Source organism: Notechis scutatus, chromosome 2 (assembly GCF_049901735.1).
Source record: "Notechis scutatus isolate UNSWTSFEM ecotype Mainland chromosome 2, rNotScu1.2, whole genome shotgun sequence".
NCBI lineage: Eukaryota > Metazoa > Chordata > Lepidosauria > Squamata > Elapidae > Notechis > Notechis scutatus.
Genome location: NC_142010.1, coordinates 214,318,358 through 214,335,714, shown reverse-complemented (window position 1 = coordinate 214,335,714; position 17,357 = coordinate 214,318,358). Strand labels below are relative to the sequence as shown.

The window sequence follows — 17,357 nt, the reverse complement described above, 5'->3', positions numbered from 1 at the left end:
TTGATAGACCTGTCCTCCATCAATACACACAACCTTTTTTAAAAAAAACTCAGCAGGATAGCAATTATTATCACATCTTGTAGTAAGTAATTCCACAGCTAATTATGCACTGCATAAGGAAATGCTTTTTCTCATCTGATCTAAGACTCCTTTCAAGCCACTTTATTGGATGGCTCTTGGTCCTAGAATTAGAGAAAGAACCAACTAATGGATCAATATTCAGTTGATAGAAAAAAAACAACCGAACCCCTACAGTTAAAGAAAAAATGCTAGGGGGAAAAACTGTATATTTTAAATAAATGCAAAGATAATAAATTTATTTCAATAAAAGTTTAAAAGCAACCAACTTTCCCCAAAGGTAAAATAACATTTAAATAACAAAAATCTAAAAGTTACACCAATAGGCACATATTAGTAAAATTCAAAATCATTTCCTTGAAAATATTGACAGGTGCCATGCAACATTTTGCAACATTGTGTGGAGCAAAAAATTATTTATTTTTTCTGATAATAGGAAGTTAGTATAAAATTAAAGAGTAACCTGGAAGTGAAATAACAAAGGAAAAATTAGGTTTCTTCAGCTGTCATTATAAAAGGAAAAATATAATAATATATGAAGGGCAGATTCAACTGCAGGAAAGCTGCAGGGCCAGGTTTAGCAGGCTGTAGGGACTCTATTAATCCCATGCATAGGATAGGATATCAAACCTGGCCCCAGAGAATAATCTTTGTTGGAAGTAAGTGACATAACCCAACTAACCAGTTGCCATATAGGGCTTCCTGTTCAATCTCTAGTGTGTTTTGAGATCAAACTGTCATGCTTAAAAGCCTTTCTCTGATCATTTTACTGGCCTAAATATAGTCTAAAAATTGCAGAACATCTGAAGGAAGGCGCATAATGAGACTTCTATAAACATTTCTTGAAAATGCTGTATGAGAATGTAAATTGGTCCAATAGGATACAGCAAAAGGAAGTAACCTTATGGGGGAATAATGACATTTTTAAACTAGTAATTAAATATTAACAATCATGCTCTTCCAAGAACCAGTTTTTAATCTCAGGGCCGATAAACATTTAGGTGCTTGAAATGCTACTCTTATAAATTTAATTTGTCCTGTTTGTCCATGACTTATAACTTATAACCTATCTGAGAAACTATAAAGAAAGTGAACTAAAACAGTCATAGAGCTTAAAAATGTATTTTTATGCCTTTTGAATGGAAGGATTTTAGAAACAACAAAGAGCTTTTTAAGAATCTTGACCTGGGATCAGCAATCTGGTCCCTGCATAAGGACTAGAGGCCATGCACTACAATTTCCTCCTCTACCTCACATAAACCAGCATTGGGCAGGGATTTTGGTGCTCCACCTCCACCAAGACAGCTGGTAAAGCCATCACCGTAATGGCTACCCAAGGAGTATTTACCACTCATAACAGCCTAATGAATAGTTGTTCTCTCCTCTTGCAGGTTGGATGTACTTTGGGGATTGTGGGCTCCATGACTTCAGATATTTAAAACTCACTTGCTCATTCTTCCCTCTTCATTCATTCTTGCAATGTCTGTTTTAGGTGCCAAGCATAAAGCTTTCTAATTCTATTCAGTGAACTAATTGGTGGATACTTAGCAGAATCATACCTCCCTGCTTTAAAAAAAAAAATTGGGGTAATTATAGCCACCCCAACATTAAGGTCTCACCAGCATTTAATTTCAGCATTTCAGATTATTACTATCAAGCATCTTGCCTGGCTTCAGGGGAGATTGAAACTGGTAGCCAGTTGGGACAGCCTGCCTACCTGGCTGGGCAACCACAGGTTTTTCCATCTGAGACTCCTAAAGAGATTCAAAATGAACTTCCCATGTCACTATATACATCTGACTTATTAGGAGAAACAAACAAGCTGTTTTGATATGATATGCCAAAATAAAGATGCTGAAGACAGAAATTGCTACTACTGCTTCACAGAAGCCCATTTTAAATCTTTAAATATTCAGAAGGAATATTTACTCCCCTCCCCCACCCCAAATGATAGAAGATAGATGATAGAATACTTTATTGGCCAAGTGTGATTGGACACACAAGGAATTTGTCTTGGTGTAAATACTCTCATTGTACATAAAAGAAAAGATACATTCGTCAAGAGTCAAGAATCATCAGGTACAACACTTAATGATAGTCATAGGGTACAATAAGCAATCAAATCATACTAGAAAACAGTCAATATAAATCGTATGGATACAAGTGACAAAGTTACAATCATACAGTCACAAGTGGGAGGGGATGGATGATAAGGAGTTATGAGAAGATTAACAGTAATAGTAGTGCAGACTTTGTAGTGGTTGAACAGTGTTGAGGGAATTATTTGTTTAGCAAAGTGATGGCTTTCGGGAAAAACTGTTCTTGTGTCCAGTTGTTCTGGTGTGCAGTGCTCTATAGCGTCGGAGTTGAAACAGCTTATGCCTGGGATGTGAGGGGTCTGTAAATATTTTCACAGCCCTCTTTTTGACTCATGCAGTCAAATAATCTGAAAGTATCTTTATATCTCAGTTTAGCAACTTAATGTCATAATGGTCAAACCATCCTCTAGATCAAGGGTCTCCAACCTTGGCAACTTTAAGACTTGTGGACTTCAACTCCCAGAATTCCTCAGCCAGCTTTGCTGGCTGAGGAATTCTGGGAGTTGAAGTCCACAAGTCTTAAAGTTGCCAAGGTTGGAGACCCTTGCTCTAGATCAGATGTGCCCGTAAGCCGGATGTGCCCGTAAGCCGTGAGTTTGACACTCCTGCTCTTGCTGAACTGGCACAACAAACCATTCCTCAAGGCTTTGAATATGTTTAACATTCAAGTATCTGAGAATCTGTCTCCTTTTTTTTTTTAACTGAATTTGCATAATTGTCCATAATCTCAGGTGAGTTTAAAATTTTGAAATGAAAATCTTTCTGGTTTTCATTCTACTTAATGTATATAATTCTTGCCTCTTCCAGCGGGAGTATCTACCTGTAGATCACACTGGGTTTTATGACATTTTTGAACCATGCACAGTATTCCAGAGGGATTTACAGTACTGTATATACTCGAGTATAAGCCTAGTTTTTCAGCCCAATTTTTGTGCTGAAAAAATCCCCCTCGGCTTATACTCGAGTCAGATCCCTCTGAAAAAAAAAATGGTGTGGAGTCGCGGCCTCCGGCGGCAGCGACTCCCAACAGCCCAGCCGGGAAGGGAAAGGCAAAAAGCGCTTTGCCTTTCCCTTCCCAGCGCAGCGGACTGGGGCGCGCGGCGGTAGTGACTCCTGACTCAGGGGCCTCCGAGGGAGGGGAAGAGAGTGACTCCTGCCTCCCGCTGTCATCATCATCTTCTTCTTTTGGGTTAGTGAATCAATTAAACCTTTCATGATAGTGAGATCGTTTCCCAAATTAATTATTTTTATTTTTGAAATTTACCAGTAGCTGCTGCATTTCCCACCCTCGGCTTATACTCGAGTCAATAAGTTTTCCCAGTTTTTTGTGTAAAATTAGGTGCCTCGGCTTATATTCGGGTCGACTTATACTTGAGTATATACGGTAAACCTTTTATTTTCAGTCCCTTTCCAAGTCAAATGAATATATAAGAGAGGGACAAATTATGTTTCCTTCTACATAGCTTTTTTTTAATATATATATATATTATATTGTTTTTCCTGCATGAAATTAAGTTTTGTTTGAAAAGCTAATCACATTAAAGATCAAAATAAAATATTAAGCTATACCAATCTTCCCTGAGTAGCGCCTCTAAGTACACTAAATCTATAATTCTGAGAATTCCCAATATAGCTTTTTTACCCCAGTGCAAATAGAGAATACCAATTTGGGAAAAAATTGATTATATGTTTAGGTACTCAAGTTTAAGATGGAATAAGATATTTATTGCTTTTTCATATTGGTGTTGATTGGATAAGAACAATTTATTTACAGTAAATGAAGGCCAGAGGTGGTATTCAGCAAGTTCTGTCTAGTTCTGGAGAACCGGTAGCGGAAATTTTGAGTAGTTCGGAGAACCGGCAAATACCACCTCTGACTGGAGATTTTACAGTATCCTTCCCCTGCCACGCCCACCAAGAACCGGTAGTAAAAATCTTTGAATCCTACTACTGATGAGGGCTCTGCAGCAATCAGAATTCCGAAATAAATAAAAAAAAATTGTAGTATGTAGAGGCATCCATGTTGCCTCATCATTTTCTTTTCCATATCTAGATTGCTGCTCAGCTGTACCTTACCTAATTGAAGGTCTTTTCCCAGCTTTGAGCCTTTTTTAGAACAATTTTATTTATATATAAAAGAGGAGAAAGACTCCTTCACCTGTAATATATAATTATACAAAGCCTCTCTAATTAAAAAGCAGATGATGTGTTGTTACTGGATACAGCGAGGCTTCAGTCCAAAACTTCAATATACAGTATATTTCTATTGGCTTTAATGGATCCAATATTTTAAGACATGTTCAAGGAATATATGCATTTGTCTCTGCCACTGACACATGCGGATGCCATATGAAGCAAAGGACAATAGACAAGGGACAATAATTCTTTATTGTCTATCAGGCAAAGGACAATTATTCATTATAAATTGCTTGATTGAGTTCACAAACACATACAGGCACAAAACTACTTCATAGATTTTTGAAAATTTAATCCTAAAAATCATATTATATCTGGCTTTTTCCATCTTAAGATATTTTATATCCTCAGAGTACTTAATGGGGTATGGAGGAAAAAAATCACCACCTTCTTCTAACAAGGTCCACCGTCAGTTCATGGAGTCTTAAATATTTCGTCTCTTCCTCAAAGAATCACTTACAATATTTTTTTGCACATAAAAAGGCAATTTGTGGGGAATGATAAAAAGGTTTGGAATGATTGTTTCAAGCTTTTATTTGAACAGAGAAAGAGACTTGTTACTAGCCATCTCCTTTCCTAAAGATCTATCCCAGACACAACTTGGACTGTTGGGAAAGTTGACGATAATGGAGTCAATTATTTGATTTGGGTTTAAGTCTCTTTGCCTTACCTACAAAATTACTATAAAGAACACAATTTTTAGAACTGTATATTAACTCTGAATACACCTAATTCAGTTCAGCTAATCCAATGCATAGATAAATATACCTAGTTCTCTATATAAAACAAACAATATTATTAAAGTTATCAATTACCTGTCATTACATTCTTATCTTTTTATTAAAAATTATTACTGCTTTTAATCTGAATTGAAAATTTCAGAATGCACAGATAATCATTGTCAAAACTCTCAGTTGATCCTTTATGATTCTTACTGTATTCTGCAAAAATTTACTCAATATTGAAAATCCCCAGAGAAAATATTGTGTGAATTTAGTTTTAGTATCTAATATTAGAGTATCAAAGATTTTGCCAAGAGGAACCTGTAATTATTAGACTGGTTTAAATCGTTGTAATCGTGGCTTATGAAATAATAGTCCCAGTATATTTAGAAGGCAACAGTTTGGAAAAGGATAATCTTGACATTCCAGTGCAGTTTATACTATGATCATTATACTGTGATTTTCAGAAAACTATGGGATAATGTATATTTTGATTTTTATTAAATCTGAACTCCATAATTAACTGCTAAGCTATATCTATGTATTTTATTTTATGCATTTAAGCTGTAGGTACCATCTTAGAAAAAGTATTTGAATGCATAAAATAAAATACATAGATATAACTTATATTTCAGAGGAAACGAATTATGCTCAAATACAGTTATAAAAATATAGAAATATGACTTTCTTTGGTAATCCATCAAATCAATAACAAACAAGGCAACACTTCTTTTAAGGATACAGTAATTACAGATAGTGACATTTATTGAAGTGAAACGTTTTTGGAGTCTAGAGGCCATAAATTATTTTTCTGCTTCTATTACTCAATGGAAAAAAAACCTAAATTTGAGTTAGAGATTAGTGGAAATAAAATTGTAATTCTTTTTCCTAGCCATATTCACAGATCTCCTGAAATGTATTCACACATTCCCTAGGTTTATGGACCTTGCTCAGCATTATGCCTATCACTACTTTATAGCAATATAGATGAACCTATAATGAAATGTGAATCTCAGCCTATAAGAAGAAAACTTCATTGATAAAATCCATGGGAAAAGAATAAATATTGCTTCTACCTCTTTGCTCCCTAGTCTGTACAGTTTCCAGCAGTCCCAGGCCTTCATATTTTATCACTACAAGTGGAAGAAAGATGAAAGAAAATGTAGAATAGCATATTATGGTTTAATATTCCAGGCAGCCAGCAAACCACATCCTTTTCTGTTCCCTGATCCCAATCTTTCCATTTTCTTCCTTTCTTCTTCTCAGTTATAGGGTGTGTTGTTCTGTAAATACTTGTGTGGCTGAAGTATTTTTAGAGAAGCAGGTTTCCAAACTGTTTCTCTATTCCTGTAACCTTTCATTAAAGGATACCCTTGTGAGCGTACATAATGATAGCACCACATGTGATGATGATGAAAGGTCACTTAAGTACATTCACTTAAAAAACATTGGCTTGGTTTTGTTTTTCATTTTTGCATTCTGCGAAGAGACTGACTATTGTATGGGAAGTTCCTTGGCTCTGTATGCATTTTGAAAATTCACCAAAGGGGGCAAAAATGAATTTGATAAGAAATGTTACCAGTCTTTTTAAAGCTGAAAAGCGATAAAGATCAGAAAAATTTTGGACAGACCTACTGAATGGAAAACATGGACTCCTGCATTAGCACACTGGAGATTGTTGTCTGCTCTATTTTAATTGCATCCAGTGTGATTGGAAATCCATTGCTGATTTACTTCACAAAGAGATGCATCCATGATAAATCACGAATCCCATTAATACTTATAGTCAACTTTGCGCTTGTCCATCTTCTATATAACCTGGTGGTGAATGTCTTGAAGATTGTTTATGCATCTGGCATCACGTTGGATTCAAATAGGTGCAAACTTCTTGTGTTCTTCACAAATTTTACTACTACTCTTGCCATATGGTTCACATTATACATTGTTGTGTTCTACAGTTTTAAATTGTGTCGTGTGGTGCATCCTCCAGCTGAAGCTACAACTACAGAGTGTTGCAAGTGTCACTTGTTTATAGTTGGTATACTTTGGATTGCTGCATTTGCATTTTGTTGCCCATTTTCACTTTACACCGGAAAAAATGATGAACAGTATATGAAAAATGAATCAACGGGCAGTTTCATCTATACCAAATGTAAGACTGAATATAAAAATTATCAAGTGGAGTTTTTCTATGGAAAACTATTTCTAGTGGCTATTGAACTTCTTCCACTTCTAACTATGCTGCTTGTTGGATTCCGAATAACACAACTCCTTTGCGAATATAAGAAAGCAGGATGTGGAGGCATATGGGTTGGGCGTGATGCTAGTGAAACTGAGGTTCTCAGAGCATGTAAATTTCTTCTGTTATTAATATCAGTTATTATTTCACTTTGGATTTCTAATTTTATCCTCATTAGGTGCCTGAAGAATTTTAAATTTAAATATTTTGTGCCACCTGTCCTGACAATTCTATCTTCAGGATATTCAGCTGTCAGCCCTTATTTCCTCATGTTGATTAACTACAGAGTAATAATAAAAGTGAAGTGTTTCTGTTGTAAGGCTGAGAAAAAAACAGTTTCTTTATCAACTGTACCTTCTTCCGTAGATGTTTCTCCGTATGCCTAGCAACCATAATTTGTTTTTGTTTTTTAAGTATCTTTAAGTGTACAGGAAAGATTATGTGAGAAGGGGAACAAGGATTTGTTTGTATGTACTGATTATCATCTTCCCCTGTTCTCCCATGGCTTCTGAAAAGTACAATGAGAAGAATCTTTATACAGGCAAATTATTGACTCTAGCAGCAATGTTTATTTTTATGTATTTAAAAATACATATTGTTTTTCTCTTTTTAATAAAATACAAAACTGCTTACAATATTTATTACAAGGCAGTAATTATATTTTTAAAAAACAGTGGAGAAGAACAAAAGACAAAACACTCATAATCTTACTGCTGTAGAAACATTCAAGAATATGGGTATTTTAACATGTCAAAAGATTGAAAGTCTGGGAAGAGACCACAGATTTCTAGAATCTGAGCTCTGTTTTTGAAACTGTTAGACTTAATACCAGCACTTTGAATTGAACCTAGAAACAGACTGGGTGATGAAGCTGATTTATGGCATTTGGATAGCAGCCGCAATTAACCAAAGACTGCACTTTTGTGTAAGCTATTGTTTTAGACTAGTTTTCTTGCAACTCCTCAAAACATTGAATCACAGTAGTGTTGAGTTACCAGGAGGAAATGACTAAATGTAGGTGCAGACTCAGTTGAAAAACTGTCACTATGTCAGAAACAATTGATACGTAGAACCACAGCTGCATAGTTGCTGCACTATAGAAAGGAAGAGCTGGCCAGTCCTTGGCCCTCTCATTCAAGAATACCTATATTCTTGAATAGTTATGATTTTACAGAGGGTTTCTTTCAGAAAAAGAATGAAGAAGCTATATGTGGACCCCTTCAACTAACTACTAAATGAGGAAGGTGAAATAATTAATGAAATGTAAAGTAGGTACTGTCAGCTCATTGCTGGTTAATAATTAGCATAGCTCAATAATATCACTTTGGGCATGTGCTAATTGATGGAAGTTGCAAATACAATTGTGTAACATTTTTGCAACTAAATTATCACCTGGTATCTGGCATTTAATTCAGACTTAGAGATGCACTTTCTTGCTTTCCATGGTATTTACATTTGCCAGGCAGCTTGTTGCTACTGGATAACTTGTACATTGTAATTGTTCCAAAACTGAGCTGATCATGTCCGTTATTTTTTCGTACCTGAAATAAGGCACACTTCTTGTATAAAATCATGACTTCTGGCTAAAGTATTTGGTTTCATATATCTTTAAAAACTAATATGACCTTTTCTGAAATCCTAATTGAATTCTGGTCTGTCTGTCAGTCTGCTGTCTGTTTACTTACATACCTACCAACCATTAGAAAATGCCTTTATTAGAATCAAACAAAGGTCACAAGAAATATATAAGTGTGTTTTCAGTTATCAAAAAATTATCAACTGTTATAGTATTTTGACCATTTCTCATAACTTGTATAATAAGATTATTTATTTGTTATGAGCTGGTACTAATCTCTTCTAGGCTTTTTCTAGGGTAGGAGAGAATCTATCTTAGCAATTTTTAATACTATAAAGTACAAAAGAATCTTTTCAAAAAGCTGCAAAAGTGTTTGCAGAGTAAATATTGTAGATAGCTGCGTTGTTTGTACAAAACAATTAAATATTTAATATTTCATTTTTTAATTTTCAAATTCAAAATATATTTTTAAATCACAAATGTAGATAAAAATTAAAAATAATTAAAAATCATAATGGACTAAAGTTTGCTTTTCAAATAAATTTTCACTAAATCATACATTATAGAAGTATCTTTCTAATTTTGGTGACACTTCATCATACATATCTGAGGCTAACTCTAGGTATTCAATAAATCTTTATCATGATTTTGCATGGGTCATATATTCATAAACACAACTATTGTGTTTGTCATAAGAAACACAGGTTTTCACAAAAAATACAACTAGTTTGGAGACTGTTTTGAAAGAATGGATGTCCTGTGTTCAGAATGTACTCATTCTGGACATTTATATATTTAAGTTACTCCAAGAGAAATCACCACAATGATGAACTATGCATTACATTGTAAATTATTTGTGCATGTATAAAAAAAATCACAGAGGTTCAAACTCTCTCTGCCACATCTTCTGTGATATCGACTTTCATCTACTCTCTGCAGCCCAGAGAATGGTATCCAAAATGTTGCCCATTCCCTGGAAGTATGACCAGTTTAAGCTATATTAATCAATCTTACATGTTGCTGGTTTTAATTTTTGTTTTTCATTGGTTGTTTTTAATCAATTTTATATTGATCAGGTTGGCTTTGGGTTGTCATTTTCATCATGCTTTGCCATTGTATCCACACTAAATGAAGTTTTGCTTACGTCATGTGTTAAAATTTCGATACTTTACTATTTTGGTCAGTTATAAAATACTTTGAAAAGTTGGTTTTGTATGTCCTATAAGTAAACAAATGCATAGATAAGAAATAAACATTTTTTATTAAAAAAAAAAACTCCATTTGCTTATTTATATCAGTTTGGTGGTAGAGGGTTTCTGAGGATTCAAGTACTTTTGATCTTATCTGAAAAAGTGCCCTGAAATTGGGATTAGTCATCTGAACATAAAACATGTACTGTTATTACTGAAATGTAGCTTTGATTCTTCAATTGATTCTTCTTCCACATCTTTACCTGATATGGTTCATGATACGAATGCTATGAGATTAAAATTGCCTACATCTTTTATTTTTCTTCCATTATAATTGAGTAAAAATAAATGGAAATTAAAAACATGATTGAGATTTACATTGGTTCTTCTCTATATGTACCCATGATTGTTTAACCTTTGAACATACTGTCTGTTGCCTAGCAGCTGGTCCATGTTGTCTAAACCAAAACCAGCATTAACTTGTGAGTGTCCCAAAACATTTTCTACATTACAGTAATTTTAAATTAATAGTATACTGTCCCAATTTCCCCTTAAGCTGTTGAATAATTCTTTAATTGATTCCTATCATCTCTGGATGGAAACCTTGTACATATAGACAGGCAACAGAAATACTGTAACATATGATGTGAAGAGAATGCCCATTTGCCTAATCCCTGCAATTGTTTTTACTTTTGAAAAAAGGATCAACATTACAGGGATTATACATGCATTCTTTATCTTGATTCAGTTCATCTGCAATGCTAAACTATGGTTTAGTGTCAAATATGCCACCCTCACCCTTCTCTTTCCAACAAGTCCACAAGGAAAAGATTAGAAGCTTAATGATGCTTTAGTGTTATGTCTGAATTCAGTCATCTGGGTTGCATTCATATGTCTATATCAGACTTTTTTGTCAATTTACTTCTGCCTTTACAGGCTCAGAGAAGTTGGTTTTATAGCTAGCTTAACTGATCCAATTAAATCTTAATTGTTCAGCCTGAAACAAAGGGCTTGCCAGCAAATTGAGTTCAAGCCTATAGAACCTAAGCAGACTTGCCAATACTGAAAAGCTGTAAATGCTGAAATTCCATTTTCACTCACTTGATTTAAAACCAGAGAAATACAGCAGCATCTGGGAAGACTGTATAATAATCATGGTTTCTGCTCCTTCCATTTCCAGAATGGAAAGGAGCTTAGATCAAAATGTGCTAACAATATGCATATTAAGAGGAAAATGTCTTTTTCTAAGGTTGGTAAGGGGGGAAATCCATCATGCTGGCATAATAGGGATTTTAAGAGAAAATAGAACAATTAGATAAAGTCTTCTAAAGAAGAATGTTCTATATCTTTTTTTTTTTTAATAGAAGACTGTTCAAACTAATAAAGGAGAATGTTTGTAGTTCAGAATTGAAACAAGGAGTCCTTGGTGCCCTCTGAGCTTGATTGTTTTCTTGCAGATGTTTTATTACCCAAACTAGATAACATCATCAGTGAGAGTGAAGGTTCAATCTCCAAGCTTGTGGGTTGGTTTCCAAACATTTCATTAACAGGCTAGGTAACATCTTCAACAGAGTTTAGGGGGTGTCAGCGTTCTGTTTATAAGGGCTTCAGATGTGAGTGTGTCAAGTGAAGGTCTTGTGATGGGTCAGTTATCACAAGAGCCTCTGTTGACACAACCACACCTGAAGCCCTTATAAACAGAAAAACACTGACACTGACATCCCCTAAACCCTGCTAAAAATGTTACCTAGCCTGGAAACAAAACATTCGGAAACCAACCCACAAGCTCGGAGAACACATTTTCACCCTCATCCTATACCCAAGCTATAGATATTTGCCACTATTGCAAACATCATCAGTGCTAGGTTACCCTAGTTTGGTTAATGAAATGTCTGCAATAAAACAATCAAGAGAGCACCAAGGACCCCTCACTGTTCAAACTAAATATTAACCAAGTCACATGTCAGGCTTTTGCATATATGAATCTTGTAGGTTAAGAGATATTCTTTAAAACAAAGTCTTACACAGTGCAGATAATATATGTACTGTACTGTTGGATGGGAATGCATCCATCAGTAGGAAACATTCTTTAATTCTCTCTTTAGCCCTTTAATCCTTTTTATTTGCACAGGATCAAAAATAAGTGACAAATCTTCACTTAGAATAGGGTTGTCAAACTCATGGCCCATGGGCCAGATGCATCAAATGCTGGCCACGCCCATGCCCAGTTTAGCAAAGGGGGGAAAAGTCGCGATATGTCATGTGACACCACCATGATGATGCAAGTTTGATACCCCTGACATAGAACATAGGAAAAGTTGTGCTGATCAGGCTAAGACTCTTCTAATCTAGCCTTCTTTGTCATGTGGAAACCACAGAGAAGCATTCAGGAAGCTCACAAACAATGCCTCCTCCATTATTTCTACCTAAGAAGTGACATTCAAAACTAGCAAACAGCCACTGAGACCAGTTGCAACTGGTAGCCCAGTCTTCCCTGAATTTGGTCACTTCAAAATTCTAAAGTAGGAGTCATTGTCATCATTACACAATGTAAAAAGTTTGTTCATAAGGAAATATTTCTTTGTACCAATTTTAAATCTTTCCATGTATAATTGAATAGATGGACCCAAGTTCTCACAGATAAAAACGCATACCTGTCCACACTTTCTACATCTTACATGATTTTACACTTGATGTAAAGTCTCTATCTACCTTGGTTCCATGATAAGCCCTAATTTCTCAGTATTTTTTTTTACTGGGGAATAGCTTTAGCTTCTGAATCATTTTCCTTGTCCTGTTTTGCAAATTTTTCAGCTCTCCCATTTCTTTTTCCCAATGTGGTGATTAGAACCCTGCACCGTGCACAATCTTGCAACAACTTTAGGGGATTGCTATTTTGCACATTTTGCTTCTAAATATAGAATTCACCTAGCTAATGCTTTATTAATTTAAAATGTTTATATACTTTCTCTTAAAATATTTTGAATTAGTTTACAATTTTTTTAAATATAGCAATTAAACAGATTCTCCACCATTGACCCAGGAGCCACACTTTAATTGAACTAGTTGCCATGTTTCCATTTTTCCTGACCAGTTACTGCCATTTGAGTTCAGTTACTAAATATGTAAAGTTTTGTTGTGCCTATAGACTTTTTAACCAGGGAACTATTAAGGCAGTTTTCAAAGTTACAGAATTCTTTCTCTTAAACTTAAAGTGGACCTCTTGGTGTTGTAGAGATGATAAGGTTTCCACCTCCTTCCCTAATAATGCTTTATGTCCTCATTAGCTACATAGTATTGCTTAGAAGTCTTAACCTCAGAATTCTTTCCAACTAAGTAGCAATTATATAGAAGAACACATGAGGGGTTTGTTTGTTTCATATTTATTTCATGTTCTATTTTATTGTATAGTCTTATTTTCTGAGCCAGTAAGGAGTTTTAATAGAATAACAGAATAGAATAACAGAGTTGGAAGGGACCTTGAAGGTCTTCTAGTCCAACCCCCTACTCAGGCTGTAGACCCTATACTATTCTGGACAAATAGCTCTCCGAACTTTTCTTGAAAACCTCCAGTGATTGGGCACCCACAACTTCTGAATGGAACTTCTGAACTTCTGTTCCATTGGTTTATTTTTCTCATTGTCAGGAAACTTCTCCTTAATTGTAGGTTGCTTTGCTCCTTGATTAATTTTCATCCATTGCTTCTTGTCATGCTTTTAGGTCAGTGGTAGAATACTACCAGTTTGGCCCAGTTTGGCCAAACCGATAGCTCCAAGGATCATCTGTGAGTGAACTGGTTCACTCTGATGATTAGCTGCTGGACCCTCTCACCCGCCCTGGCTCTATATAGACCTTTATTTCCTGCTTTGCAACCTAAGCGCGGCACAGTCGATTGCCGCGCATTGGCTGTTTTACACACAGGGTTTGCAGCAGAAGGTGAGTTGCAAAGTGTGCATTTGGCACACTTTGCTTGTGTACAAAGTGTGTGTTTGGCGTGCGCACGCAAGGCGCGCGCTCACACCGAACCAGTAGGAAAAAGTTTTGAAACCCACCACTGCTTCAGGTCCTTTACAAAATAGGTTCACCCCTCTTCTTTGTAGCAGCCCCTTAAATATTGGAACACTGCTATCATGTCACCCCTAGCCCTTCTTTTCATTAAATTAGACATGCCCAATTTCTGCAACCGTTCTTCATATATTTTAGTCTCTAGTCATTTAATCATCTTTGTTGCTCTTTTCTGTATTCTTTCTAGAATCTCAACATCTTTTTTATATCATGGTGACCAAAACTGGATGCAGTATCCCAAGTGTGGTCTTACCAAGGCATTATAAAATGGTATTAACATTTCACATGATCTTGATTCTATCCCTATGTTAATGCAACTCTGTTGGCTTTTTTGGCAGCAGCAACAACATAGTGCTGGCTCATATTTAAGCGATTGTCCACTAGTAATCCAAGATATTTGTATTAGGACTCATATTTGTATTGTGATCATTTTATATAAATAAATACATAAAATGAGAATCGTGCTTTCTACATTTCAAATAAAACTACCGTGTTTCTCCAACAATACAACCTCCACCAATAGGAAGCCCCAGCATGATTTATTGGCATAAAATCAAATTAAGCCCCTCCCCCCAAATTAAGGCCCTTTTTAAGCATGCGAAATGGAGGGGCTTGCCGTTAGGAAGTACTTTGTTGCATGCCTGGATATGGTGCTGCCTGCGTTGGTGGGGCACTTCATATCAGGAGACTCGGTGCTTGTGCTTTGCTCGGAAGAGCGAATTGGAACATTTCGGGCGCCTCTGCTGCCGCCTCCTCGCCCATAGCAGGTGGCGGCGGCGGCAAGCGGCGGCGGCGGCAAGCGGCGGCGCTTCGCTGAGGGAAAAAGAAGACAGCGCAGCCGCCTTGCTTGCTTGCCCGCCCCAGCCGGCCTCAGGAGTGGCGGCGGTGGCGGCAGCAGGGGCGCATGCTCCTGCCGGCGAAGGGAGGAGAGGCGAGGAAAGAGAAAGGGAGCGCGGCAGTGGCGGCTGTTACAGTATCATCTCATAGCGGGGCAAGGCTGGCAAGCTGAGGCGAGCCGCCCCAGAGAGCGTCGCTGCCGACCCCGTCGTGAGGATAAAGGAGTGGGATAGAGATTCAGTCAGATGTCAGCCTCGGCTAGAGAAAAGAGCCAGCCTCTCGGAGCACACCGGCGTCTCTCTCTCTCTGTGTGTGTGTGTATGAAAGAGCTCGCCTCGCTCGGAGCGTTTGGCGAAGCACGTGAGTTTCGCAGTCGGAGAGGGAGGCGGCGGCGAAAAGGACGCAGCAGCAACAGCAGGATGCTGCAGTTGGGCAAGGTCAGGACCTTGCATTGAAACAGCCCAGGGGGGCCACGCAGCCCCCTCCCTCCAGCCCACCTTCAGGATTTGCCTTTTGTTGTTGGTATACTTGGCTTCAGGTGCTCCTGTCGCCGCCTTCCCTTGCTTTGCTTCGAAGGCAAAGCGAATTATTTTAAAACCTCTGCTCATCCCACCAGGGCCGCGCCGGAGCCGTGTGGGCTGGGCAGAGCCAGGAAACACCCACGGCTCGCTTTCCCGGCTCTGCCCAGCCAGCACGGCTCTGGCACGGCCCTGGTGGGATGAGCGGAGGTTTTTAAAACACCGCTTGCCTTCAAGGCAAAGGGAAGGCGGCGACAGGAGCGCCTGAAGCAAGTGTCTCCTCGGGCTCCGGTTGTAGGGAGGAGCCCTGACTGGCCGCACGTGGCTGCGCCAAACGCTGCGGCGTTGCTCTAACACCGCGGCAGCAAGGGAGAAGGAAAAGCAACGGTGGCAGAAGGTCTCCCGAAGCTGTCGGCCGCCCGCCCACCCGAGGATGCATGGGGGGTGTAATTAAGTCACCCCCAAAAAGACGGCCTAGCCGTTTTTTCGGGGGTCAAAAAAAAATAAGGCCCGGCCTTATTATGAGAGAAACACGGTATTATGAATACATAGAGCAATGGAGATTAGAAAAAGATACTCTGGGCATGACCTATTCAGTCAAAATTAACCATTTTTCAACCCCACTAACTTCATTGGAAAAGATCTATGCTTAGTGGAATTAAAATAAATGGGAATTAAAAGTGCTTAACTTTGCTGAATTGTGGCTGTTGTAATCAAGAAAAGCATGTTAGAACAGATTACAAGCTATTATTATTTAAGACTAAGCTTGAAGAAGATCATTATATTCTACTTGGTATGCAAATACTGATCCTTCAATATATCGTTAATATATAAAAATGACATCTAAGTTGTACTGGCTGCATTTCCCCTGTGAAATTAATATTTATTTCCTCTCTGGGATCTGATTATGTTCTTTGTGTTATTTGGTTTACTTTAAACTATACATTTGTTTGGTCTGTAAAGCTCTTCGGTATTTATAAATCAAATATCATTTTCCCTGGGTTGGAATATAAAATGATATTGTGTATTATGAATAGCCAGATTAATTTGTTGTCACAGCATATGAGTTACTTTAACATTAATTCCTTACAACTGATAATAAACAACATGGCTTGCAAAGACTACCAGCCTATTTTATCTATTCCTGAAATCTTGGGCAGAAATCACAGTTGAGAAAGAACTATAAAAGCTATCAAGAATAATTCATGGCCTGCAAGCTAGTCAGCAAGAGGCAGTTCACAATTCTACTGGGACTTGAGAATAAACTTTCTGAACGCTTCCTGCATTTAACATAGAGCAACCTTCAGAAAGCACCATTTCCTGAATGAATGAATGTATACATACACTCAGGTATGGTGGTTTTGTTTATAAAATCTTAGCACCCCTGCAGCTAGTAAAAGTCCTACTGCAGCCATGATTCCCACCCAGTTGAGTGTTGGAAATAAGGCATATAAAATATATGTGTTGGAAATAAGGCATATAAAATATATAGTACAACCTTCTTAATTGTTAACTGATTCATTACTCCGAGCTTTCCTCAAATGCTCAATACTCCTCAATGGTGCTTTTTTTCTTCAAAAGACAACTGGATTGTTTCCTTCTTGAGGAAGAAAACATTCTGGTTCTCATCCAAGAAGTTTCTGAACTGATGAAGCTTCTTGGATGAACAATTGAACATGAACAGTTCACAAACTGATGAAGCTTCTGGGGTGAGAAGCAAAATATTTTCTTCTTCTTCCCCAAGGAAAAAACAGTCCAGTGGACTTTTGTAGAAAAAAGCACCTTTGTGACAACTATTACCTAGATGACTGAAAATCTCCACAGACTTTTGCTCAAT

General features: G+C 37.2%; 2 protein-coding genes across 4 annotated transcripts in view; both read left to right on the top strand.

Annotated features, from left to right (window-relative positions):
• SNCAIP (synuclein alpha interacting protein) overlaps window positions 1-17,357 on the top strand; it is a 113,910-nt gene that overhangs the window by 42,503 nt on the left and 54,050 nt on the right. The gene's annotated exons all lie outside the window — the stretch shown is intronic.
• LOC148132507 (uncharacterized) lies at window positions 6,584-8,132 on the top strand. Its single transcript, XM_087958020.1, has one exon. The coding sequence runs from the start codon at window positions 6,734-6,736 to the stop codon at window positions 7,718-7,720; it is 987 nt and encodes a 328-aa protein (XP_087814146.1). The 5' UTR covers window positions 6,584-6,733; the 3' UTR covers window positions 7,721-8,132.

Coding starts and splice junctions, on each gene's coding strand:
- LOC148132507 (XM_087958020.1), top strand. CDS start 6,734: ATGGAAAACATGGACTCCTGCATTAGCACACTGGAGATTGTTGTCTGC.